At 57.2% G+C, this 26,968-nt stretch overlaps 4 protein-coding genes across 4 annotated transcripts in view; 2 read left to right on the top strand and 2 right to left on the bottom strand.

The window, feature by feature from the left end:
• LOC119114105 (17-beta-hydroxysteroid dehydrogenase type 6) overlaps nt 1-26,968 on the top strand; it is a 94,100-nt gene that overhangs the window by 7,896 nt on the left and 59,236 nt on the right. The window lies entirely within an intron of this gene.
• On the top strand, nt 1,102-6,585 carry LOC119113738 (centrosomal protein of 95 kDa). Its single transcript, XM_037237985.1, has 8 exons — nt 1,102-1,228; nt 1,655-1,787; nt 2,282-2,386; nt 2,656-2,807; nt 3,932-4,047; nt 4,337-4,448; nt 5,216-5,538; nt 6,142-6,585. Coding segments are annotated over exons 2-8 (876 nt in total). The 5' UTR covers nt 1,102-1,228; nt 1,655-1,786; the 3' UTR covers nt 6,209-6,585.
• On the bottom strand, nt 7,366-10,518 carry LOC119113739 (uncharacterized). Its single transcript, XM_037237986.1, has 3 exons — nt 10,448-10,518; nt 9,076-9,180; nt 7,366-8,079 (listed from the first exon to the last, which is right to left on the bottom strand). Exons 1-3 carry the CDS (start codon nt 10,503-10,505, stop codon nt 7,781-7,783), a joined length of 462 nt encoding a protein of 153 aa, XP_037093881.1. The 5' UTR covers nt 10,506-10,518; the 3' UTR covers nt 7,366-7,780.
• LOC119114106 (putative PE-PGRS family protein PE_PGRS54) lies at nt 10,515-25,753 on the bottom strand (the record flags this gene model as incomplete). The annotated part of the gene is made up of 5 exons (XM_037238323.1): nt 25,704-25,753; nt 16,242-16,311; nt 15,419-15,755; nt 10,973-13,836; nt 10,515-10,591 (listed from the first exon to the last, which is right to left on the bottom strand). Coding segments are annotated over exons 2-5 (3,327 nt in total), but the record flags the coding sequence as incomplete, so codon positions are not given.

The following is a 26,968-nucleotide window of genomic DNA, read 5'->3' as shown; positions in this document are numbered from 1 at the left end:
TCTCAGCACTGTTAGCTAGCTGTTAGTGTCGGCGTGGTCGCCGCCGGTGGCGATGCTCTGGCGGTCCGTGGACAAGTTACTGGGACCAGCGACCCATTCTAGACGTAACAGACAACTTATTTCGGTCCATATCAGTGGATGTTTAGCAGATAGATTCTTCGTCTCATACGTATATATCCTGATCACGTCAAGTTTGTTTTTATTATCACTTTATCTCTGTTCTCTCGATACAATCTTCTCTTCACTAGCTTAAGTTTTTTTTACAGCCCCTCGCCTCGTCATGTTGCTTGTACCGCCTCAGCCCGCAGCGTATCTGCTCGTCCGTTCCCTCGCCTAGCTGTGTGCCCACCATGTGGGAGAGAAAGCAGAAGGGGAGGCGATTCCATCATCGGTCGCATCACTGCCCCGTGTTTAGGCGCGCGCTTCCGTGGTCCTCCCTTGCCGGCTCCCCGGCTGCCCGGCTCATACTGCCCGGCCGCTCCACCTCCCCGTACCCCACGGCCGCCATTTGGCGGCTGTGCCGGTCTGTCTGTGTGGTGCGGTCCCCCGGTGGTGTCGGCACCGGCTGGTGCGACCGGGTACCGATCCACGTGCCTTGGTCGAGGACCCGCGTGCCTTGGTCATCGACCCACGTGTCCCGGTCACCGGCCACATGCCCCGGTCACGGACCACATGCCTTGGTCATCGACCCACGTGCCCTGGTCATCGACCACGTGTCCCGGTCAATGACCACGCCCCCGTCACCGGCCACATGCCCTGTCACCGACCCCGTGCCCCTGTCACCGACCCCGTGCCCCTGTCACCGACCACATGTCCCGGTCACCGATTACGTGCCCTGGTCATCGACTACGTGCCCTGGTCATCTACCATGTACCACAGTCACTGACCCACGTGTCATGGTCACCGCCACGTGCCACGGTCGCGTGTCCCGGTCACCACTCCGTCCGCCATCACGGCTCGGCGCGTCCGACAGCCGTCGGAGCCGACCAGCTCCGCGCCGGAGCCGACCACCACCACAGACACGACGGGCCGGCGGCGGCGGCGCGGCCCCTGCGCCCGGCTGTGGGCCGACTCGCGGCCGCGCCGCAGCGCGCCCTGCCAGGCGGCGGCCGAGGCGCGCGACCGCCGGCGCCGCTCCAGCGACCGCAGCTCGGCCAGCGACCCGGGCGTCAACCGGCGCCCGCTCTGCCGCCGCCTGCTGACCAGGAACATCGAGACCATCGCCGAGGTCAGTGGCCAGAGTTCGAGGTCAGAGGTCAGAGGTCAGAGCCATCGTGGAGAAGGGGGGGGGGGGGACGGAACAGGCTGCGTGGATGACCTGGGAGTAGAGAGATGGCTGCACGGGGATGGACTTGGAGCCTAGCGTTGACGGCTGGTGTAAACGGACAGTGGAGGAGATACAAGTGGCTGCTGCAGGGCGGCGGCACACACGAATCACTGGCGTCGCTCAAAGCGAGGTCAGGCCCCGCGAGCCGAAGTCCGGGATCTGTCGCGTCGCGCCCGTCCCCCACGTGACGTTCGCCTCGTGCCCTGAGGTCCGTGAGCGTCGGTTCCAGCTCTCCGCTATCCGCGAGTGCTCGTCTCGCCGCCGCCGTCTCGGCAGATGTGCGAGTTACTTCTGTCTGCCCACCTGACGTCGGCTGCGTGCCGGCAGATACACGAGTCTGGCGGCGAGCGGGCGGTGACGCGCACCACCCGGGAGCAGGCCGGGGAGGAGCTCTGCAAGGAGACGGTGCAGCGCGAGGTGCGCAGGAAGGTGCGCAGCGCGCCCCAGCCCAGCCGCCGCAGTGAGTGTGAGGTGTGGCGGTCCGGCCTCTGCCGCCGTCGTCGCCGCCGCCGGGCGCGGTCGAGGCGCGTGGTGCCTGCGTAGATGTGCCATGGTGTGTCGTTATAGAGATGGTGATAGTGGCCTTGGATGGGATCGCGCATGTGATGGGTAAGCGTGGGGACATAGGTGGTTGTAGAGAAGTGTTGTGCAGGGCGACTATGTCGATGAAACGAACGCAGGCCGTATTATTGCTGACTGTTTTGTTATTGCTTGCGCTGTTTCAGTGTCGTGCAGCGGAGGCTGGACGCTTCAGGGGCTGAATGTGTGCTCTGTGTTTCAGTGGCTGGCGTGTTTCAGTGGCTGGCTGTGTGTCCTCTGTCGGTATCCGGGCGTGTGTCCCGGTTCAACAGCCTTGTCTGCCGATGTGCCCGGACGTGTGTTCAGCAGCCATGTCCGTTGGTGTGTCCGGGCGCGTGTCCTGGTCCAGCAGCCACACCCGTGGCCCCGTTCCAGTGTCGTACAGCAAGGCTTCGTCTCGCCGCTCGGTGTGCAGTGACGGCGTGCTGCAGTGGCTCGAGTCCCAGGCAGACGACTCCCAAGTCCAGGTGCAGGGGCAAGGTGAGAGGCTGCAGCCGCCCTCGGCTGCCGGCCGGTGCGCCTGCTGGCGCCGCCTGGCGGCGAAATAGGTCGGATGTTGTGTCTCATATGCTGAAGGGTGACGCTTGGTGTTGATGTGCTCCCAATGTTCATCATGGAAACGTCACTGAAAGTATATTTATTCTAAGATGCTGTCAGAGGCGGCGTGCTGCTAACATGCGGTTCTTTGTCAGCCCTGCTGACAGACTGACACTGTCAGCCGATACGAGCCGTACCCACCGTGCTGGCAGAGGCGGACGTGTTCGAGTTTCTGCGCCGCGAGTTCCCGTACGTGCACGTCTCGGAGGAGACGAAGCGGAAGCTGCTGACGGAGTACCGCCGCCAGATGAAGTACATCATGAGCATGGTGGAGCCCATGGAGACGAGAAAGTACAAGATCCGGGTGAGCTCGCCAACTGCTCTATCCTGTCCTGGGAACCTGTTGGTTCAGCGGGGCTATCTAGTAGGCCTTGGGATGGTGGGAACAGAGTGGGGCTCACGGAAGCACGGTGAAGAAGTCCGGTTTCCGGTCGGTGCTGGCCGGCACTTGAACCATAAAGCTCAAAAACATCCAGTCTCATTTGTCTGCTTTATCTGTGGCAGTTCAGGGTTTCCAGACGTGTAATTACCTCCGGCAACGCGGCACCGGCTCAAGCTGTCGACCGCCGGCGTCTGCCTTGTCTGTGCCAGACATCGAGACGAGCATCGGACTGCGCCCGGTCTGTCCTGCCGCCAGGGGTGCGGGCCAGCTGGGCCGAATGGGGGCCGAGCATTCACCTCTCATGCGATCAGCCGTCAATAACGGCATTGGATGCATCTGGCACCCTGCAGAACAATTCCTAAGCGATTCGGCCGTACCCTGACTTGACCTGACCTGACCTGACTTGGCCCGGCCGGTCCTGGCCGACCGGGGGTCTTACATCGTGAGATGTCACCAAAGCTGACCCGTCTTGCGGTGTGTCTGTCTGACGTGTGCTGATATACCCCTGACCTTTAGTGCCCTCGCCGGACCTGTGTCAGGCGCGTTTGACCTGGCCTGGGCTAGCCCTTCCCGTATGTTCCGTGTGGATGGGCATCATTGATCTTTTGCCTCTGATGTGCATGAACATTGCGACCTTTTTACCATCGCTTTTAATTTTTAACGCTGGACACTTTATTTTCGTTTGGTGTCGTGGACCGCCATATCCTGATCGTGTATCCCGTCCTGTTCCGCTCTTGTCTTTCCCCGTCTCGCCCTGGCCCGGTCCTGTCCTGTCCTGTCCTGTCCTGTCCTGTCCTGTCCTGTCCTGTCCTGTCCTGTCCTGTCCTGTCCTGACCTGACCTGACCGGGCCGGACCTGGTTTGACCTGTCCTGTCCTGTCCTGTCCTGCCCTGTCCTGACCTGACCTGACCCAACCTAACCTAACCTAACCTAATCTAACCTAACCCAACCTAACCCAACCTAACCTAACCTACCCTATCCTAACTTATCCTAACCTAACCTGACCTGACCTGGCTTGACCTGTCCTGTCCTGTTACCGGCTGCAGCGGCAGGACGTGCTGCGGCGGCAGGCGCTGCTGACTGACATCATGCACCAGCATAAGACGCACGAGAGGCGCTTCCGGAAGATCTGCGACGACAGGCGGCGCGAGATCCGCGAGCGGTGAGCGGCGGGGGCGGCGCCGGACCCGGCGCGGCGCGCTGCTCCGGTGCAGGGTCGACTGCGCGGCCGGTGGTGAGGCCGGGCGCCAGACGAGATGGAGGGGAAGGCGGGGGGAGGGGGAGAGGCCGACGGTGCGCCCAGCACAGGCTCGTACGGTCCCGCGCGGCAGGCTCTGCCGCTCACGCCAGCTGGCGGGGCCTGCTGTGACCGGCGCCGCCGCCCGTCCGTGCTGCCGTGGCCGGCCGGCCGCTGTCCGCTGCCGCTGTATGACTGCCGTCCTGACCGACAGGAATAAACCGCGTGACGATAAGATCTCGTGCCTGCGCGCCCAGAAGTACGTCGACTCGTTCAAGCAGCAGTTCCAGTCTCGGATGGCGCTCAACAAGAGCAGAGAGGAGCTGGTGAGGGCCCGGTCCGCTAGTGCGCTCGTCGGCACACTTGGCGGCAAATGGCGGACCGAATTGAGCGCGCCTTAAGATATAATTTTTGCTGGTGATGTGCTATTCTGAGTGGTCTGCGCTTACTCGGCAGTCGCCGGTTCTTTTTTTATCCCGGCTGCCCGCGGGTGCTTCTGGGGTCCGTTTCGCCCCACCCCCAGGTGAGGCGCCGCGTGACGTTTCGCCGTCGATGGGTCTGAAAACCCCACATCGTCATCGTCGTCCCCAGACCATTACGACTATTGGGGTTTCGGTCTTCTCCCGTGTTCTCCAGCTAATGCGATGGGTTTCACCCTGGTATGGTGATTCACATTGGTTCGTTTATTCAGTTCCGTTACGTTCGTATTTTGCAGTCACAGATCATTGTCGGGATTTAAATTACCGCCTCTGTTTATGAGTATTGCTGTTGAAGATTGTGTAGGTTGAAGTCGTGTCCGCTGGTGACAATTATGCAGCCAATTGTGTAAAACTAAGAAAGAAACTGGTCTAACGGGCCCGTATATATATATATATATATATATATATATATATATATGTGTATGTATGTATGTGTGTGTGTATGTATGTATGTGTGTATGTATGTATGTATGTATGTATGTATGTATGTATGTATGTATGTATGTATGTATGTATGTATGTATGTATTTGTTCGAGATTGCAACGTACTGTATTGCTCTGTAGTGATGCCTAGCAGCGCCCCCGAGACTGACTGCCTGATCGTCTGCCGCCAGCTGCTGAAGGCCGTGTTCGAGGAGATGCTGGAGATCCAGCGGCGCCGGCTGCGCACGGTCCGCAGCCTCGAAAAGCGCGCCATCAAGGAGTTCTACGGCGAGGACGGCTACACGAGCCAGCTGAACCGCGTGCACCAGTTCTACGAGGCCAACTTCCGGGACCTGTCGCAGCTGCTGGCGCGCGAGAAGACCGAACTGCAGATCTCGGAGAAGGAGCAGACCAAGCTGGCGGACAGGATCCGCCGCGAGTTCCGCGACTACATGGAGTCGGACGTGCGCAGCCTCAACGACAAGATCGTCAACAGTTGGCAGCCGCAGTACAGGTCGGCCAGCGGCTGGTGGGGGTGAACTGGCTCGGTTTGCTCCGATGCTGCAGTGACGTCGTCGCTGGTCCCGTCTGTTTCTTGACTGCTTTTTCCATCCCAGGGGGGGGGGGGGGGGATCGCTGGAGGCTACTGGCTTCTGCCGGCGCTGTCGTCGCTGCGTGGAGGGTTGTTGACGTGACCGTGTGCGTCAGCTGAGCACGTCAATAGTCGGCACCGTGCGCCCTGCCCCTGTGGACTGCTGGGCCATGGACACTCTGTGTGAGTGGCCACACTGCTGGACAGCCCGGGCGAGCCCGTCACAGTATATCCTGTGACGATGTGCTGTGACGAACGGGCTATCACAGTATATCCTGTCTGCCAATCCCCGAGCCGTGCTCGCTGTGCCCGCTGTGCGCCTGATCAACGCGGTCGGGACCGTGAGCCGTCAGGTGTTGAAGGCGCGGGGCGGATGCTTGGGATGGCTGAGTCCAGTTCTCGCCTCACGAGACGTCGTTCAGCGGCGCCGGTCTGCACCGCGGTGCGCCGACGGTGATGACGGCGGCTTCGCCTGCTGATAAACAGCCCGGCGGTGGTCACAAAGACGGCGCGCTCGTGCCGCAGGGAGCTGGACGCTGACCGCATACGGAGTGACCTGTACCAGGCCAACTGGAGGTTCTGCGTCACGTAGCGGCGCCGGCGGCCGTCCGTCCGTCTCTCCGTCCGTCCCGTCCCGTCCCGTCTCGGTCTGCGCTGCTCCGCTTCGTGCCCGCGTCTGTGCGGGCTGCCGCCGGCCACCGCCGCGTCTCTCCGCCCGTCTGTGGCGCCGGGGGCAGCGTCGCGTCGCCAAATCGACGCGAGCACGCGTCGGCCCTGCGTTCGCTCTGAGGTCAGGTCCCTGTCGCGGCGTCCGTGTGGGATCTGTCGCCGTGTGCCCTGCGTGGTGGTCCGTGTGTGGTCCGCCGTGATGCCCCTCGCCCCGTCGGCGGTCCGTGGCGTGGTCCGCCGGCTCTGGGTGGTCTGGTCTGTGGCGGCCGGCGGTCCGCGCCGGTCTCCGTGGCGGGCTGGTCTGTGTGGCCGTCCGGTGCGGACCACCCGCGGCGCCCCCGCGGCAGTCCCGCCCTGGTGCTCGCCCATCTCTGCCACCTGAGCCGCTGGTGGTTCGTCAGCACCAGCGTGGACGGGTCTGTTTTCCAGCGGAAGGGATGGGGTCCTCCGCTCCTGGTCTCGACGTTAAGGTCCGTGCAAAATCGCTGGCCGAGTGCTGTTGTTTGAATTGCGGCGTCCGCTGCATCTGTGGTGCTAAATATTACTGTGATGTTACGTTGTCTGAGGATGTTGTTTTCGTAATTTTGTGCGGGTACGAAGTACGGTGCCAGCGTAAGCACCGAAAGGGACTTTTGCGAGACGTGTGAGAGATTTGGTGGTGCGGAGCTGCCCCGATCTTGAACGCGTGTGGGGACAGAAGTGGCGCGGTGTGAATGCAGCCACATTTTCACCAGTCAGGACAGTCGAGGTTGAGGCACGCTGTTCGCGTCGGTACATGGGTAGACCCGTCAGGTCCGCGTGATAACTTATTTGTCCGTTGGCGGCTATTGACAACTTTTCCCATGCAGTGCATCACGTCATAATGGTGAAGCTATTTAAAAAACCGGCGGTACACGAGCAATGCTACGATCTATCACAGAATCGTTGGCCGCGAGCGTGGAAGGTCACGTGCGAAGGCGCCTCGGATTCGACAAATCACCGGGCGTTCTCCAGTCCCCTCAGTGCGCACGCGTCGCTCGCACCGCTAGTAAGCCAGGGTGTAGCGTTACACGCACCGGTATGGTCAACGCCCTTGTGCGTGTTGCCTTTCCGAACGGGGTCTTCCAGTGGGGCGTTGATCGCTCGCGTGTAGCCTGTGCGCACCGCGGCACCCTGGAGCGATGTTGATTGGCTGCTGTTGCGTGAGCAACGGCCCATAAAGAACATGGCGATGGCCAGGACGTGGCCAAGTCGGGGACACGCGCGCACACGCACATACACTAAAACAGTTGGCACCAGTCTGGGTACATTGATAAGAAAGTCGAATGCCTCGACCACTATGCCCTAACGTTTGTGGCCCCGCGGGGCGGACAATGCCCTCGCGCTCGTCGGCGCCGCGCTAACAAATAACACGACCGCGTATGGGTCGTCCGGTGCTGTCGACCAGGCCGGCCTCAGCTGTTCGCCGAGGCGGCCCAGAGATGGCAGCACTAGCGCCGCCAGTCGGAAGCCGGCTCTAGAACAGGCCACGCGCCCGGCGGTACCCGTTCATCTCCCGGTATCCGCCGGTGGCGCGGAGGTGTGGCCTGCCGGCAGCCGCGCCCGACCTGAACCTGTACACCTGTTTCTCCCCCTGGGCGAAGAACCAGTCCAGGTCGTCCTCCGAGAGGACGCGCACGTCCTCGGGGCTGGGCGGCGCGCGCAGACTGAGCAGCGTCGTGGCGTCCTTGGCGCAGGACTGAGCCTGCCCGGCCGGCGCGCACCGCTCGCGCTCCGGACTGTACACGTAGCGCTCCGGGCAGCGGTACAGCAGCGCTGTGGAACGAGGTACCGGTCAGGTGTGGGCGGTTATCAGCGTTACAGCAGCGCTGCGTGACGAGGTACTGGTCAGGTGTGGGCGGTTATCAGCGGTACAGCAGCGCTGTGGAACGAGGTACCGGTCAGGCGTGGGCGGTTAGCAGCGCTGCGTGACGAGGTACTGGTCAGGTGTGGACGGTTATCAGCCGAGCAAACGTGCTTACGCGTAACGTATCTGGGCTTAATGGTCATCAGTGATAAAGCAACGCTGCAGAAGTGGGGTCATTTAGGGGCGTGGAGTTAAAAACACAAACAGCGGCACGGTGTACAAAAACAAGCTAACAGAGCTTGTAACAATCGGCTGGCGAAGTGGGACGCGGGATGGAGTCTGCGCGTTACTACTACTACATAAGGGCTATAGAGTGGCAACGATGCTGGGGTTACGTCGCTGACGGCTCAGTTGAACTTTATTCGCTGTCATGGGCTGCGCCCCAACACAGCGGGGGTACGTTGAGGTCCGATGACCGCCAGGGATACAAGGGACGCGTCAGGACAGGTGTGTTAGACCCGGCTCTTGTGATAATGAAGCGGACGCGTTTTGGTTAACGCGTGCAAGCGCTTTGGTGTCGAAACAACGTGCGTAACGACGCATCCCGGCCTGTGCGGGCGGCGGTGGTATAGTGGTTAGGCCGGTTGGCTCTGAACCCGTTGGTTCTGGGAGTCCCTCCGACGCCACTGCCATGTCATATCCCACATGGTGCCTTATAGAAGCGTCCCGTCTCGAAATGGCCGTGGCAGTTGGTGATAGGCATTATTGTAATGGGTATCGGGACGATGTTCATGTGCTTATCGCCACTTCCTCTTACCTGCCGCGCCGGTTTACACCGGCTGCTTCTGCGCACGGGTGCCAACTGCGCCGACCTGTGCACCAGGCCAATGTACGGCACGCACCCGCTCCGCACCCCCCCCCCTTCCTGCCCGCCCCCCCCCCCCTTGTCTGTCCGCCGCACTCACTGGTCAGTTCGCCGGAGTCGAGGAAGACGCAGCGGTAGAAGTGGATGCAGTCGGCCTCGAACTCGTAGAATCCGGGAGCTTGGCACTGGAACTGCTCGCCCACCGTTTACCTGGGAAAAATGCGTCGAAGCCGGTCATTTGAAGCGGCGAACACCGCCCACGCGAGCTGCACAGCCGTGCAGCAGCCAAATGAGTGTTGAAAGGCACGGAAGCACGGGTGCTATTTCAGACGCGCTTGAGAAAATCCCACGTGCGGCGCGCGGTGATGCGTTACGTCCCGCGCCCAGCTGACGGGTCTGATTAGGCCTACTTTGCGTCGTTATTTAAGTTTATGGGCAATTACGTAGGCGTCGTGGTGGGGAAACTCATGCAATTGATATAGAGATGGTAGGGGAGCCTCATTCCACCATGCGATGTAAGAATGCCCACCAAGCCAGGCGAGACCGGACGTTAGGTATGCCGTTGTACACGAGGCGGGACAGTGCCTACTGAACCAGGCAAGACCGGCCTTTAGGTATGCCGTATGTACACGAGACCGGACAGTGTCTACTGAACCAGGCGAGACCGGACTTTACGTATACCGTGTGTACACGAGGCCGGACAGTGCCTACTGAACTAGGCGGGACCGGACTTTAGGTATACCGTGTCTACACGAGGCCGGACGATGCCTGCCAAGCTAGGCGAGACCGGACTTTAGGTATGCTGTGTGTACACACACACACAAATCGAATGGATATAGCAGCACCTGAATCACTACTTGCTGGATATCGTAAATGCGCCAGCTGAGCTAAGTCGGGTAGCGAATTCACTCCACATTGTCGCAACATTCGATTTCTTGGCTTAATTCGCGACCTCTAGGTACATTGACTGGCAATGTGCCGCCAGCCGTGCAACGGAAACTGTATTGTGTAAAGAAGAGGTGCCCATTTTGATACCTCTCTTAATCACTAATTTTTGTGATGGATTTTGCATAGCTATTTCTTCATTTACTGAGTCAAATACCTTGTATGTATCTAAGGCACCCCGAAATGTGTTAAGACATTCGTGCCGATGGAAACGGGTAAAGAAACCCACGGTACGGAAGCGCATCGCGCACCCATTGTGTTTTAAAGGTACGAAAGCAAAAACGAAATGAGAGGAGAGGCTAGCCTAGTATCAGTGCAGCATCTGGTCGATTTTTCGCCGAGTCTTGTCACGAATTTGTGCCACATCGTCACATTTTCGCATTTCGCCCCAGGCTTGGTGATGTTGATAAGCGATGTCAACATCCGTGTCAGATGTTGGCAGCCTCTTTGCCTTTGGAGAAATAGCAGTCCAACGTCTGTCCATAACCGGATGTGGACGTCAGGGAGCAGGGTATGGGTACCACCACCTACCACTTGGTCACCGGAGCCGCTGATTACTTCTGTGTCATCGCTCTCAACCGTCATCCCAGATGGCAGCCCGCTGCCGTCGCCGATAAATGGCACCAGCGGCGTTCCCAGGGCCGCGCCGTCTCTGCACGTTTCGCCGTCGCCTGTTGGTGAGATCGATGCACAGGTAAGGGATGGCAGAAGGCGAGCGGCATTCGGGCCAGGGCAAATCCGACTCACTGCCCCTGTGGCGGTAAGAAAATGAAGGACAGCTTACGGGAATACGGTCACAATCGAGAACACTTATCAAAAGCCGTGTTAGTAGTTTGCACACCAACGATGCTTTAAACGCGGAACAACGTAGAGGGATGAGGCCACATGCCTTACAACTTCACTTTCTGTGAGAATCGCTCGAGAGCAGCCTAGGTTCCGCAGAGCAATAACAATCCCTTAACTTGAAGTCTGATCATTCCAGTGGCCCTGATCATATACCGATCATACACCCATAAAGATATTGTATATAGCGGATAGTTTGTTCGGCTCACCTCTCGGCTGGCACAGCTGCAGCTGCTCGCTGTAGACAAAGCCTGGCGCGCAGGAGGCCACGAGGAACGTCCAGAACTTGCCGTTCCACACGCACTGGTAGAATTGGTTGCAGAAAATGGGGTGCCGTAGATAGCCTTCTCGCCCGCATATCAGACCAAACTCAGTGTGTGAAGACGAAGAGCCTCCCGATCCTCCAGAGCCTCCTGATCCACCAGAGCCCCATGATCCGCCAGAGCCTCCTGACCCGCCGGAGCCTCCCGACCCACTAGAACCTCCTGATCCACCAGAGCCCCATGATCCGCCAGAACCTCCTGATCCTCCAGAGCCTTCTGATCCACCAGAGCCTCCTGATCCACCAGAGCCCCATGATCCGCCAGAGCCTCCTGACCCGCTGGAGCCTCCCGATCCACTAGAGCCTCCTGATCCACCAGAGCCCCATGATCCTCCCGAGCCTCCTGACCCGCCAGAGCCTCCCGATCCACTAGAGCCTTCTGATCCACCAGAGCCCCATGATCCGCCAGAACCTCCTGATCCTTCAGATCCCCCTGATCCACCAGAGCCCCATGATCCGCCAGAGCCTCCCGACCCACTAGAGCCTCCTGATCCACCGGAGCCTCCTGATCCTCCAGAGCCTCCTGATCCTCCAGAGCCTCCTGATTCTCCAGAACCTTCTGATCCTCCAGAGCCTCCTGATCCACTAGAGCCCCATGATCCGCCAGAGCTTCCTGACCCTCCAGAGACTTCCGACCCGCCAGAGCCTCCCGATCCACCAGAGCCCCATGATCCGCCAGAGCCTCCCGACCCACTAGATCCTCCTGATCCACCGGAGCCCCATGATCCGCTAGAGCCTCCTGACCCACCGGAGCCTTCCGACCCACTAGATCCTCCTGATCCACCAGAGCCCCATGATCCTCCAGAGCCTCCTGTCCCGCCAGACCCTCCCGACCCATTAGAACCTCCTGATCCGCCAGAGCCCCATGAACCACCAGATCCTTCCTGGGATCCAGAACTTCCTGATCCGCCAGATCCTCCCTCAGAGCCTGATCCTCCTGATCCACCAGCACCTCCCTGGGAACCAGAGCTTCCTGACCCACCGGATCCTCCTTCAGAGCCGGAGCCCTCTGACCCACCAGATCCCCCCATAGAATCTATGTTTCCTGATCCGCCAGAGCCTCCTAATCCACCAGAGCCCCCTGACCCACCAGTGCCTCCGGATCCTCCTTCAGAGCCAGAGCCCCCTGATCCCCCAGATCCTCCCTCAGAACTGGACCCGCCCTCAGAACCCGAGCCTCCCTGAGAACTAGAACCTCCCTGGGACCCAGAACCTCCCGCTCCACCTGATCCCCAAGATCCTCCTGAGCCGGAGCCTCCAGATCCTTCAGATCCTCCTCCAGAACCAGCTCCCCCCTCAGCGCCGCTTCCCCCTGATCCACCAGATGCACCCTCAGAACCAGAGCTTCCTGATCCACCAGAGCCCCCTTCCGAACCAGATCCACCGGATCCTTGTGACCCACCAGTACCTCCCGACCCACTCGAGCCACCAACGCTTGATCCTTCAGTCCCACTTGAACCACTGGAACCACCAGATCCACTTGATCCTCCCGATACACCTGATTCCCAAGAGCCACCTGATGCGCTGGAGCCACCAGATTCATTTGATCCACCCGATCCACTAATACCACCTGATCCACTTGATCCCCCAGAGCCACCAGATTCGCCGGAGCCACCAGATTCGTGAGAACCACCAGATTCGCTCGATCCACCAGCACCACCCGATTCACTCGATCCACCAGAGCTACCAGATCCGCCGGAGCCGCTAGATCCACTGGAACCACCTGCTCCACTTGATCCACCCGATCCACCAGGACCACCTGATCCATTTGATCCAGCGGAACCACCAGAACCACCAGAACCGCCTGATCCACTTGATCCGCCTAATCCACCTGATCCACCGGATCCACCTGACCCGCTTGATCCGCCTGATCCACCGGAGCCACTTGATCCACCAGATCCACCGGAACCCCAAGATCCACCTGATCCGCCAGAGCCACTGGAGCCGCCTGATCCACTTGATCCACCGGATCCACCGGATCCACCTGAACCACCTGAACCACCAGATCCGGCAGAGCCACCCGATCCACTAGATCCACCTGATCCACTTGAGCCACTTGATCCACCAGATTCACCGGAACCCCAAGATCCACCTGATCCGCCAGAGCCGCCGGAGCCGCCTGATCCACTTGATCCACCGGATCCACCTGAACCACCTGATCCAGCGGATCCGGTAGAGCCACCAGACCCACCAGATCCACCTGATCCACTTGAGCCACTTGATCCACCAGATCCACCGGAACCCCAAGATCCACCTGATCCGCCAGAGCCGCCGGAGCCGCCTGATCCACTTGATCCACCGGATCCACCTGAACCACCTGATCCACCAGATCCGGTAGAGCCACCAGATCCACTAGATCCACCTGATCCACTTGAACCACTTGATCCACCAGATCCACTGGCACCGCCAGATCCACCTGATCCGCCAGAGCTGCCGGAGCCGCCTGATCCACTTGATCCACCGGATCCACCTGAACCACCTGATCCAGCGGATCCGGTAGAGCCACCAGACCCACCAGATCCACCTGATCCACTTGAGCCACTCGATCCACCAGAACCGCCCGATCCACCGGAACCTCCAGATCCGCCGGCGCCCCCCTCAGCTCCGCCCAGGCAGTCGGGTGGGGGCTCGATCCAGTCGGGGTGGTTACAGATGTCCAATGTGTCATCGAAGAGAGTGCCCGCCGGGCAGTCGAACTCATACGCCGAGAACCAGGAGCCGTCACCCATCCAGTCCACGCAGCGGTAGAACCTGTCGGAGCAGCGCGGGGTCACAGGTCAGCGTGAGGGTCATGTTCGCGGGGGTCACAGGTCACATGAGGGTCATTTTCGCGGGGTCACAGGTCACGTGAGAGTCCTGTTCGCGGGGTCACAGGTCAGCGTACGGGTCATTTCCGCGGAGTCACTGGGCAGCAACCTTGGCACGGGTGCTGTAGGATCGCCGCTGTGTGATGAGGCGTCGTGGTCCTGGCGGGTATATGGTCCTAACGGGTGCATGGCCCCACCGCGCACATGGCCCTGGTGAGTGAATAGTGGGTACATGGCCCAACAGGCACATGACCCCAGTCCCTCACATTGGCCACACCCTTGGTCAAGTGCCATGCGGCTGGCCGGAAATATCCGGCGGACAGGCGGCGGAACGGCACTGCTGAACGGCTTTCGACCGAAACAAATATGCGAGACGACCATTAACATGCACTTTACGGCCTCTGGCGATGTGCTACGTGCTGGTGGTCAATGGAATTTTGACACTTAACACGCGCCCGGGTGGCCGGTTGGATAACCTTCGCTCGGGTGAGGGAGTCGATTTGACACCCTCACCCCCCGCTGAGATCTCAGAAAACAAGAGAGTCAGAAACATCAAATTCACAGGGTGTGTTGACCTATACATGAACTCAGTCGGGTCAAAGTTTGAGGCTCCTAGGTCATAACCTTTGGGTCAAATATGGTAAAACAAGGTCAAACTCCAGATTGGTCTCTAAAGGGTCCCTAGAACCTAGATAACTGTTCTAAGCAAAAGGTCACGTGCTCATTAAGGTCAGTGACCTTGTTTGACTTCAAAGGGCATTTTGACCAAAATCATACGAGACTGCTTTGAGTTTTGCATTTGAATAAGCGGCAAGGATTACGCTAGGCAGTATGCTTCTAAAAACAAAATGTTAACCTGGGTCATTTTAAGTTAGTGACCTATTCTGACCTGTAAGAAATCCACAGGTGTATAATGCGGTTCTTGTTATCAATAAATTTAACTGGGCGCCAGAAACTACCCCATACAGCGGGCTCTAAAATGGTAAAACAGGTTGGTCTTGATCTTGGTCTGACCTTCATACCTGACCCTAGGCCAATGAAATTTGTTCATTCAATTGTTGTGTTACCTAAGAAAGTATGTTGTTTGATCAGATTGAACGATTTCCTAGAAATTGCCTTCGCTGAAACCATGGCCTGCATTTTGCCTGCCATATGTCAGCGACTTTTCAAGGTGCATGTAAATTGTTGATGTCAGACGATCCGCTATTCAATTGGCTACAGTTATGCAAAATTGGGCGTGGCCGCGCCGCCCCGTTCGGAAACCATTCCAGAAAAAAACCTTTGAGTGGAGTCAATTTGACCTCCACCCGAGCGCGTGTTAATGTGGGCCATAAGTCCGCTGTTCTATCCTTTAGCGTGGTCAATTAAGTCAAATACTAACAAATAATCAAGGTACATGCCTAGACGTCCACCAAGATGGTGTCGGCACAGACATGACCAGTATAACAGCTTGCATGTTTCTGCTGTGCAAGGATGATTCAGAGGGCGTCATGAGATGGCGCTGGCGGCCGCACTCGTGCTCTCACCTGGCGCAGTTCCCCGGGTAGGGGAAGTACCCGGCCTCAGAGCAGGGCAGCTGGCTGCCGTCACCCCCGCCGGACCCTTCTTCCACTACGCCTTCCCCCTGCCCACTGCCCTGCTGTCCGTTCTGGCCTGTTTCCCAGCCGCTGCCCTGTTGCCAATTGTTGCCCTGCTGCCAATTGTTGCCCTGCTGCCAGTTGTTGCCCTGCTGCCAGTTGTTGCCCTGCTGCCAGTTGTTGCCCTGCTGCCAGTTGTTGCCCTGCTGGCCGTTGTTACTCTGCTCCCAGCTGTTGTTCTGCTCCCAGTTGGGAGGGAAGTGTCGCGCTTGGTCACATAGTACAACTGAAAAAGGGCGGGATGAGGTGAATGGATCACAAGTGCATCCATCCAGCAGCGTGTTTCCGCCTGGCATTCAAGCAAACTCCAGATCACATTCGACAAGACGCCTATCTTGTAACGTCACAAGATAGGCGCTCTGCGCTTACTCCCCGATGGCGGAGTGGCTTGGGCAGTGGCATAGGCCCGCTGCCAATGGTAGACGCGATGAGGGCGATTCACAACAGCAGGTGGTTTCGAATCACACCCCCGGCATCGCAGATTCCCGACGAAGAGGGGGGGGGGGCGGAGCTTTACTACCGGACGGTCGTGTTCTGACATTGCGAGCGTGGCATTGTAAGGCACGTCAAAGTTCCGGAACATTTTTTGCAACGACTGCATTTATGAAAAGACTGATACTGCGAGCAGGCATACGCGAGAATATCTATAGCCCCAACAAATCGCGTGAAATGTTTCACGGCTGTCTGGCCGTGTCGGAATGTCTGGACTCACCTGGAATAATGGCCGCTGCGCAGAGCAGTAGCTGCCGGCCCAGTGCCATGACCACCGAGCTTGGGAGACCCTAGAACACACCAGAGCTCCGTTATTTGTCACGTCACGGCTGGACCTGGACGGGCAGGGCTTTCGGTGAGTTTTGTTCAGTTGGGTCAGAGCGTACTTGGCCAGCAACCTGCGTGGAGCTCCTGGTACAGGGGTACAGGGCTCCTGGAACAGAGCTACTGCGGGACGGTGTTCAACTATCCCTGGTAATCCCCGACATCGGGAAATGCCCCGCCTTGTCCCGCACAGGAGGCACAGGCCGGAGCTGTGCGGGCACCCGCTCGTCTCCCAGCGGAGACGGCGGTGAGTTCGAGCAATGGCTGATGACCGCAGCGTGCTGCTGAAGTCCCCTGAGTTTAGGGGACGTTGGACGCAAAGGGTGCCGGGGAGAAGAGAACAGACGCCGCATTAATTTCGATGGCGTGGGTACTCTGTCAGTCAATTGGGGTCACCTAAGAGACTGGACAGGGAGACTTCATACAGCTTTGTAAGCGCGCTGGGCTGCTGCGTGTGCGAGCAACCGACACGATGCTCCTTCGGCATCAACGCAGTGTCCATCCAGCCAACACACGAGGATCACATTCGGCCAAAGGGTTAACGAGGCCTGAGCGCAGCCGGTCGCGTAACTCAGTTGGCGGAACGTTGGACATTCTGACGAACATATGGAATCACGTCACGAAAATCAAGGTTATGCAACTCGCGAGTGACGCTCGGCGGTTGGTTGGCGACTGACTAAGAGCATCAGGCCGAAATAAGACCGGCAGCTCTTTATCTTTTTACATGGCATATCAAACCTTACGGGAAAACGAGTGGTTTAACTTGAATTACTCTTTTGAGGTGGTGAACTCGAAAAAAATCACTTCATATTCTGATGATTTAGCCATGTGGTTTGGAAAAAGCATCGGCACACCTTGTCGGCTTCACACGTGCTAAAAGCCCACAGCAAAATTAAATGCCGACATTCCTGGGTTCCCAGCCTTTTGCCCGCGTTCGTCCATTGGCCCAACGCAACACGTTCCCATCCTTAACAATCAGAGTTGCGGGGTACTTGTCAGCAGAATCCTTAGTACGTTAACCTCTTATTTGGCATCTAGAACTACAGCACCGTCATTTTCCACCAATTTTGAATTCTGACACATTGCTGCCCCCCACCGGCGGTGTTCTGACCGTGGCATCGGACCGATCGGACCGACTGTCCCCCGGCCCTATCGGGCTGCAGTACCGTGTCCAATCACCACTGACCGGGCGCGGTCACACGTGTGGTCGGCACCGGCGCGCCGCCCGCCGCACTCCCACGGGAGCGCGCCGCCAGTGCCGCGCTCTGGAGCGGGTCCGGTGACGGGCGGCGCGCGGCCGGCGGGCGACCGACCGGGGCAGCCGCGCTGCTGACGGAGCGTCGGCGGCCGCGCCGGCGGCGGGAGCGCCAGCGGCCGGTGCTGGCGACGGGAGCGGCAGCGGCCGGTGCTGGCGGCGGGAGCGATAGCGGCCAGTGCTGGGCTGCAGGGAGCTGACCTGGGCTCAGGTTGCATCCCTGAACAGTCCGTCCGAGGCCTGGGCTGGGACCGGAAGTGGATGCGAAGGAATGCCAGCTCTGGATTCAGCCTGAACCTGCCTACTTCTACGTTAACTGAGTTTAACTAGACGGAGTTATGACAGTTTGACAGTTTATCTGAAACCCGTCTCGGCTACCTCAGCCCGAGTGGAGTCTACATGAAGGAAGCGTATGACCAATGACGTGTCCGTAGACTCGGTAGACACCTCGATCCAGGGTGCAGCCTCATGCGCGAACCGGAAGCGACGCGGCGCTCGGAGGGCGTTCGACAAAAGAGGCCGGTTTTGTTTGCCCTCTGTGTGGCGCGCCATCGCGATAAGCCACACCTCACATCCACCGCGGCAGCGGCGGAGGTGTCGATTCCCCGCCGGCCGTCCAGAACGACCGCAAACCGCCGGCGGGCTCGTCATTATGCAGCGTCGGCGTTCGAAGCACGTGCCGGAGCCGGGGCGCGCCGCCGCCGTCTGCACGACGCGCCGTCATCACACTGCATAACGCCGAGACGAGGCGTTTGCGCCGCATGTAATCAGCATACGTAATCGGGCAGTGTCCGCTGGTATCGGCACGGTAAATGGGTGGCGCCCCGCCCCCGCGTGTGATGCGACTGTCTGGCGAGGCGCTTCCGAGCTGGGGCAGCGGAGGTCGGCTTCTGACCCGTGGCGAACCGATCGGAGGCTCCCTCCGCTCTGGCGTCCCAGGCTCGGTGAGGCGCGCACGTGGGATGCTGGTTGTAGGAACTGCTGTGCTTGACGGACAACCTCGCGTTTGTGGATTATGGCTACCGGATGCGTTTTGGACTCTCCAGTTGCAACTCCAGTCCATTTGGACTCTATATGGATTGGCGCGCAACAGTGCGACTCTGGTACCCTAGGTTAGTGGTCTTTAGATGGTATGGGGACACATCCACGCGTCTTGGCGCCTAACGAAGCACCTGTTGAGATGACTGAATGTGAATAGAGGTTGGGAACGTTGTGAAAAGGCCAAGCAGATGAATGGTGGAAGGAGGAATGCAGGTGAAAGTAACGGGACAGCTTGTTTTCTGTCATTGAACAGTTTGGAGAACAGAGCAGTCGCAGCACAGTAACATGCAGCTTAAAATGCACCAGCGTTAGAGTCGGTGATGCAGAACGCCCCAGTTACGCACAAACGCTAGTTTACGGCATTGTCATCCAGCGTCGGCCTTGCCAGAACTGCGCCTGTTCAATTATCTGCCGCATAACAATGATGCTATCGTGAATCACAACAGCTTCGGATGCTAAAACTGCCTGCCTGGACAGGTCAAAAGATCTCGAAGGCTCCATCCAACCGCGCTCTTTAAAAGGAGAACAAAGACATTTGTTGTTTACTGTCACATCACATGACAGATAGTCGAGCATCGATCACGAAAAATTCGAAGGGATCGCTCTGGGAAGGCCCTCGCTGCCTCGCCATTGATAATTATTTGCACGCTGCGTCGTGAATGCTTTTCATGAATCGCAGCCGTTACTGTTCGGAAGCTCATGTCGCTGAGTGTTTTGCAAAGTACGCATCGAAATAACAACAGGATCATTGAGAGCGTGCTACTGTGCTGGAAGTGCCGTTTCAGTGACCTGGACGAAATTGTCTGCCGCTGGCAAGGCCGTGATGACCGGTCGGTGACCTCAGATGACCTCAGGTGTCGCTGAGTCGCTGCCGGTGGGCGGGCTCTTGATGATGTTCCCGTCCGAGACTGAACCTCGAGAGACTGAATCTCGAGAGACTGAATCTCGAGAGACTGAATCTCGAGGGACTAAACCTCGAGATACTGAACCTCGGGAGACTGAGTCTCAGGAGACTGAACCTCGAGAGACTGAACCTCGGGAGACTGAACCTCGGCAGGAGCGGGCAGAAACATTTTCAGGCCACGGCCCATAGCCACTTGACAGAGCGCGGCTATCTACTGAAGACCAACAAGAAGCGTGACTATTCGATGATAGTGCTCCGAACCCTCATTTGGCAAGAAATTTGCATAAAAGTATGCGGCAAAAACCGCGATGGGAATTTCGCTGCGACACTGAACTGACTGGTGACCTTGTTTGGCGAGCACATCGGTTCATGTTCGGCGGCTGTGGTTTCTTGACATGCAGTATCTCGAATATTTCACTTTGAGAATTGCGTTGCATTCTAACTTGATCCGCGCAATAGTTTAAAAGGAATGTGGGTAAGAGAATAACGATAAAATAACCCAATTTTCAGTTGTGAATTCTAGTAGTTAACTACTTAGGTAATCGCAATACCTACGTGCAATAAACAATACCTGCGTGCCTCATTGACAATGCACAGCGAGGCAGTAAACATCTGTTTTAGGGGTATTTGGTTCGCAAGGTCACCACATGACCCCCTTTTTGCACGAAGTCCGACGTACTCTGGGGGACAAGTTACGATGCAGACGCCAAGACTGCAGGCTATTTCTCGAGCTGTCGTAAAAAAACCGACCCCAGATGACCCCTCACCTCAAACTGGACAGCGAGCGCCTCTAACTCAACTAACAAACCATAATACGTCCATCACATGCATTCGGAGATGACGGCTTAGGGCACCGCAAGGGGGGGGGGGGCGGGAGGGGAGAAGATAACAAACTGCGCGTCCGTGGGAATGAACCTGGTTTGTTGAAATTGCTTGTGGATGAGCTGCATCTGGCGATAAGTGCTATCGGCGCCTCCCCATCCGTAAATCCTGGACTCCCCTTGCAGCGAGGGATCGTTTGGAGGGGTTGCATCACGCTGGTATGCGAGCAGCCCTGCGACTGCCCCTGTTGCAACTTGCAATCCCTCCGTGTCAAAGCATAATCGCCCCGATGTTCCGCCGCCGTAGCTCGAGGCTCCGCGCGGCGAACGGGGCTCCACCCGAGTCCTTTGTTCTGGCCCCCGCGGCGCTGGCACCCTCTGCAGGACGGGCCCACCGACGGGGTCCCCTCTGCGGTGAGCAGACCCGCCGCCAGTGGGGGGACTTTAGAAGGGTGGGGGAGGGGGGCAAAGGAGCCGTAATCCAGACCCGAGTGCGTTATTCGCAACTTAGTAGCGGGAAAGCAGTCCAGCTCCTGCCCGTAGGTGGGCTGCTGTAGCGTGCTAAAACCACGCGACCAGTTTTGCCACTGAGGAGGGGAGGGACACCTATCCGTTGTGGCAATCCTGTAATATCAATGGACGCGACTGCACCAGTGGACGGGTTGGTGCAGGGAACGCTCTGTTCCATCGCCGACTCAGAACTGGCCAGTCGGCGGCGTCTGAACTAAAATATGCCATCCAGCCCGGTCAGAGCGGAGGATCCAGGTCGGAGGTCACGGAATGTATGGGGAAACGGTCACGTTAGCGAGAGACGCAAGCTTGGTTCCAAGCAGCAGTATCACATCAAACAATAATTTACTGTCAAAAACCGTAGTCGCACCCAACCTTGGTCAGAGTTCAGCTTATGGCATGTGGTCAAATGGTGTCACGTGATCAAATGCAGATCAAGCAGCATTTAGAATGCCGATAGTTGTTAAATATATATCTCTGTGTGGTATTTTAAGACGATTTTGTAATGTACCTTGTTGCCTAAAACATCCAGAAATGTTACCACTTTACGTGCTGAGCGCATTAAGCCGAATCCCTCCCTGGACTGAACTTGTTAACATCAAGTAAATTCTCATTTAGAGTTTGCCAGTGTGTCCGTTTTTGTAATGATAAGGAAGGTGCTGAGCAGCAGGACACATTGCCGGCGCCAGTGAACGTGTGAATGTGCGTGTGTGTGTGCGGGGAGGGGAAGGGCGGAAGTGTTTGTCTCGAGAATGTGAAATTTTACGCTACGTCTATAGCGTCGCACGCAAGTAATGCATCTGAGATCCTCCAGCCTCCCCGGCCATCCACCGGTCCTCTCCCTTGATCACCAACCGGTTGTGTCACCACCGACTGCTGCAATGCTAGTGTCAACATTGATGCGCTCTGATGAACAGAACACTTGCTGTGTCACGCAAGATTTGATTCGCGTGACGTTTTGTGTTATGGTAATAACTGTTACAGGTTCTTGGACACAGAAATCCATCAGGGGCTTCTATAAGCCATGATAAAAACTGTCACCGGCCACTTTGAAGCCCGCCACAGGGCGCAAAAAGCGAGCCACAGCAGCCGCTTTTTCTGTCAGCTCCAAGCAGGTGTGCTGCCACCTTCCTGAAAGTCGGCTTCTGTCATGTAGGGCCTGCCGCCTGAGGATGACGGTGGCGCAGTGGCTTCCCTGCGCGCTTCCACGTTTCCACGACTCTATCACGCTTCCGGGGCTCTATTTCCTGCGGTGCCTATCCTCACCGCCAGGGTGAGAGGCAGGCGACTTCGTATGGTCTCAGCTGCTGAGCACGTCGTAAAGCACGAATGACCACCACATTATTGAACAGATGGAAGCGATCACGCGGGGCCAGGTAATAAAGTACCGAAGTGCCCACATAAAACCCACACTAGACGCATAGAACAGAAGGCCATCTTCGAAGCGGTCCTGTTGGTAGTGTTCGCTCAGCCCGGTAGCCGATCAAGGAGCGGTGTGACGTGTCAATGACCTTGCAGGGAAGGTTGGTGTCATCACGAGGTCATTGACTTCAGACGGTCCTAGCCGATAGGTGAAGGGCGTCAGGGTTTTCTCATCAAGAGAGTTTGGTTTGATTTACTGAGATTAAAACGCCCGCGCTATTCCATTAGTACCGAATGACCAATAAAAGTGATATAAACATTTCATCATTGCGTGATTACGTTCCCGGTGGTTGTTATCTTACTGGCGGCTACTCCAGGCACCTGCAACGGCAGCGCTGCTCTGCATTAATCCTGTTCAAGTGATCTGCTTAATCTCAGTGCTGATGACTACCATCAGGGTGTGTTTAAAGTCCAGTCACAGTATCACCATCAACGGAAATGAAGACGGAAACTACACTCACCGATGTGGTTCGCCCGGTGACTACAATATCTCACAAGAGCGCACCGAAGACTGCAGCGCAGCGCACCACACAACACCAACAAAGCGCGCCGTCCACCGGAATGACGTCCCGCGCCTGGTTTGTCACACAATGGAACGAACGGTTCATAAAGTGGACTACAGTCGACCCATTAACAACCCATGAGAACACACCGGCATGGACCATTATGGATTGGCAGGAGGGAGGCGCGCCGAGCGTGGATTACTGCCGGGCGGCCGGGAGGTGGGCTATTTTTGGCGCGAGGAGTCATGCCTTCGGACAACGACCCTGCGACGCGATATCGACGCGGTGCACGAAGACAAGTGTGCGCATGAACGCTTGATATATGGTGCCACTGCTATTTATATGTGTCGTCTTGGGAGCATTCGTGCGTGAAAAGGAGATGGTCTGTACAGCACTTACACACGTTCTCTGCCTTGCCGCCGAGCTCAGTTCCCTGCGCTGGAAGTGTGGCGTCGGGGTTGTGATAATGGTAACACCGGTTTCTTCTGAAGCAAGATGTAAATCAACGGAATTTAGTGGTCTGTAGAAGATTAGCCTTATGAGATGTAGGCAATCAATTCTACATGTACGAACATTAATTTTCATTGACGTCCTTGTCGAGAGATTTGCCATCTAAAATCAGTTTCAGTTCCAAACATGTGGAAAAGCAGCTAGCTTTCGAAACAGTATTTCAATTCCTTTGACTTTTTGCGCCTTCTCGAATCTTCAGCGGGCATGCTCTTTAATTACTGATCGGAATCTCCCGCCTGGCGGTGCCGCCTCTGGCACGGGCGGCCATAGCTTCAGTTGACCACCGCCGGAGTCCGCCACGGTTCAGAAATCTATCAGCTGACTGCTGGCAGCGGGGGTCAGAGGTCACACGCTCTACGGACAAATGGCTTCGGACGAGCCGGCCATGGCGCCGGCGCCGCACGCTGGCCGCGATGAAAATCGGCCTGAAATCAGCGGTAATCATAGCCAGTGTGTCTGTCCGTGTGTGTGGGCGCCTCGTGGGCTGCTGAGGCATCAAACCCATGAGCGATCTAGCTGGAACCGTGCGACCACCACCGGCGGGGCCCGTATTCAAGTGTCATTCACCGTCGGATGACCCTTCCGCGTCAGCGAGACTGAGACCAATATGTCTGCCAGCGATAACGGCCGGAATGTCTTCCGTGCTGCCTCGTTCCTCCCGTGACTTGCAGGTCATCTGGCGCCGGACCTCCGTGGGACCGGACGCGGTCACACCGCTTAGAGCGGTGTAACGGCAACACCAGCTGGATAACCAGGGCTCTAATAGCCGTGCAATGAGCCGGGAACCATCTGCGGAGAAGCTAAAGGGGCTCATCTCGCGACAGCATTCACGGATGTAGCGGACTGTGAAGAGTGGAGAGGCATTGATACGGGCGTGGAGTCTTGCGAAGACATGGCTTCAACGGGAAAATCCTACCAGTTCAGCACCAGGCCTTGAATATTGGCGCATTTGCAGGATTCGAACTTGCGACAAGCTATTACAGTTTGAGTGTGGAGAATACTAAGGAGAACGATAGGATCTATTGTGGCCTCGCTTGCCCAGTCTTCGGACAATGCACCAATGATTCTGTCTTTATTGCCACTTTTTGTCCACAAAGCAAGCATTTAATTTGGGCCAGGGGGCTGTCCAGCAGCTAAACACAATCAGCACACTTCCTCTTTCGCATCTGATCAGGTATCAGACATGCATTTCGATTGGAGATAATGTGACCAATAGGCCATCAGTTTTCTTCGCCTGTGTTAATAAACGAAAAGCGAAATGAGCCTGATCGACTGGAAACATACAGTCTGGATATAATGTTCAGAGGTGCCAACAATTATCATAAACGGACACTTGAAAACCTATCAAGTCCACGATGCTATTCATCCGGCTACATACGGATGCCACCGTACGCTATCTGATCAAACCAGTCACGAGATATATGCACGCTATGGTTAGAGCTCTGTTGAGTTCAATACACCAGGAGTTGATGGCGAAGTGACGTTGTCAAGCAAACATCGATTGTTTTGACAGCTCTCAGCATTGAGCACTGCCATTATAACTAATGCTCGCTCTATAATGTGGTTAAACCAGCATTTCCTGGTAAACTGAGGTTAATAACTCAGCATAAGAACTCTACACTCGTAATGCCAGAAAACCAGGAGATGAAGACCGGTCTTGCTTGCATCAAGACGTCTGCATGCACAACGCAATGACGAACAGAAGGCTCTTGGACTGATATGATGGGCTGGACTCGTACCGAAAAAAACTCGCACAGCGAGACGGTTGTAGCCAAGGGAGCAAATGTGACGGACTGGACAAACACTTGCCAGGCAGCGATGGGACGCCATTAGGTGATCTGCACGCTGGCAGCCCATAGAGCTTGTGTTGGTAGACTAGTGTGTCGCTTCCTGTGCGCACACTACAGAAGAACGTTCAAACCTTGCGTGTCTGTCTCCTTGTCTGTTTGTGACGCCAAACAAACGTAATATTGCAATACCATTTAGTATTTGCCAATGCTGCTAACTTCAGCTGGCTAAAAACTGTTGGGAATAAGTGCGATTGAACAAAAGCATCACTAAATGTTTACAAGTTTTGTTGGATGTGTTCCATATGCAATTAGTACGAAATAAGAAATTTGATTTCATCGATAATTCTCGTGCCTGCCGATTGCCTTCGCACTTAATTGCGCAGCCGCGTACTGCTCAAGTGATTTTCAAGGTACACCAAGAAATAAAATTTAAACGCTGTTTAAGTACAGGACGGGATGGCGAGGAGACTGCAGAGATGTCAGCAATAGCTCGCGCCGCGCCAAGTGCGAAGCACTTCGCTTCGATGACCAAAGTAAACGTTATGTCCCCTTACGAAGAAGGACGCCTGACGGAGAGGGCCAGTGCTCGACCGGGTGCTCACCTGTTCAGTACGGCAGCTTCGAAGACGGCGTGGCTTCGCTCCTTCCGCCCGGAGCGCCACCGAACGAATGATCTCAAATCGACCGCGCCCTATATATAAAAACGCCGAAACCCCAGAAAGGCGCTCAGCGCATACCTAGCTCCAATTTAGCGGCTCAGCACGGGCAAAGAGTCGATGACCTCTGGAGGCTCTGTCGCCGGCGGCGCTGCCCCTCTGACGTCACCCACGTGTGACGTCACTCGGCCTGCAGCCAATAGGCAGCCGGTGGATCGACCTCGTCGGTCCCATTTTTTAACGGTCTGTCGGGGGTGGCAGCGAGAGGTCAGGCATCGGCAGCCTCTCACGACGGCGATCAGGGCTTGTGCCATTGTCAGGGCACCGTCTCCTGCCGGTCCTCAATACCCCTGTTGCGTCAGACGGTCGCCCGCGATGCCGGAGCTCATTATCGGCCCGGCCGACGGCGAAGCACCGTGACGCTCTGTTTGAGCCGCATACCACAAAAACTGCGTCAGACATGGAGACAGTGTTGCGCCGAGGTTTTGTCTTATTCAGGGAAGGCCTTCACGAATCCGGCTTGTTCCTTTCTGCGCTCGAACGCTTCTTTTCTTGTCCGGTGACCTCAGGTGGGGCGGAGCCTGAGGAACGGGTCGTCAGTGGCCGGGCTCAGAGCCCCTTCAGTTTCTGCTCGGTCAGCAGCGCCACCATGGCATTGTTGGGACAAACTGAATGGAGGCGCCGCTGAATTGAGACCAGAGCGTGATTTCGTGTGCGGAAGCAACTCTGGCGGTTTGTTCTGACGGGGAAACGGGTCACCACTCCGTTTTCAATGTAGTTTGAGCTGGTTCAAGTTGACATTGAGCCACTCGGGCCAGTCACCGGATGAGCCGGAGGTAGAGGGCGGGGGAGGGCAGCACGGGAGCGCTGGGATGGCCCATCTCAGCTCAGCTCTGCCCGGCATGTGTGCATGCCCGGCGTGACGCACGTCCGGGGGGGGGGGGGGGGCGGTGGCACGGGCTTGTACGCCGGACGCTGATAGGCGTCGAGGAGAACGTTGTCCCGGCGTGAGGTCATCTTTTGGACGGCGTGACGTCGCTGTGTTTGATCGCGGAGATGAAGTTTGCCGTGCCGTGCCCTGCCGGAAATGCTTCTTCGAGAAGTCACTCAGAATGGGCTACACGGACACCTTTGAACTCAGGGTACGTGCCTAGAGCAGAACCTGTCGCCTGCACCGGTACCAACCCATGTGCATTGGCAACACACTCGAA

This window comes from Pollicipes pollicipes, unplaced genomic scaffold (assembly GCF_011947565.3).
Source record: "Pollicipes pollicipes isolate AB1234 unplaced genomic scaffold, Ppol_2.1 Scaffold_7262;HRSCAF=8765_pilon_pilon_pilon, whole genome shotgun sequence".
NCBI lineage: Eukaryota > Metazoa > Arthropoda > Thecostraca > Pollicipedomorpha > Pollicipedidae > Pollicipes > Pollicipes pollicipes.
The sequence above is the reverse complement of the archived record's forward strand: the minus strand, read 5'-3'. Positions and strand labels throughout refer to the sequence as shown.

Bases quoted from the DNA above. Each gene is read 5' to 3' on its own strand.
- LOC119113738 (XM_037237985.1), top strand. The intron at 4,449-5,215 runs GTGAGGGCCCGG...GTCTGCCGCCAG, and splicing joins ACAAGAGCAGAGAGGAGCTG to CTGCTGAAGGCCGTGTTCGA. The intron at 5,539-6,141 runs GTCGGCCAGCGG...CTCGTGCCGCAG, and splicing joins AGTTGGCAGCCGCAGTACAG to GGAGCTGGACGCTGACCGCA.
- LOC119113739 (XM_037237986.1), bottom strand. From the start codon at position 10,505: ATGACGGTTGAGAGCGATGACACAGAAGTAATCAGCGGCTCCGGTGAC. The intron at 9,181-10,447 runs GTGGTGGTACCC...TTCCCAGGTAAA, and splicing joins CTCCGGTGACCAAGTGGTAG to CGGTGGGCGAGCAGTTCCAG. The intron at 8,080-9,075 runs GTGAGTGCGGCG...CTCGTTCCACAG, and splicing joins CGACTCCGGCGAACTGACCA to CGCTGCTGTACCGCTGCCCG.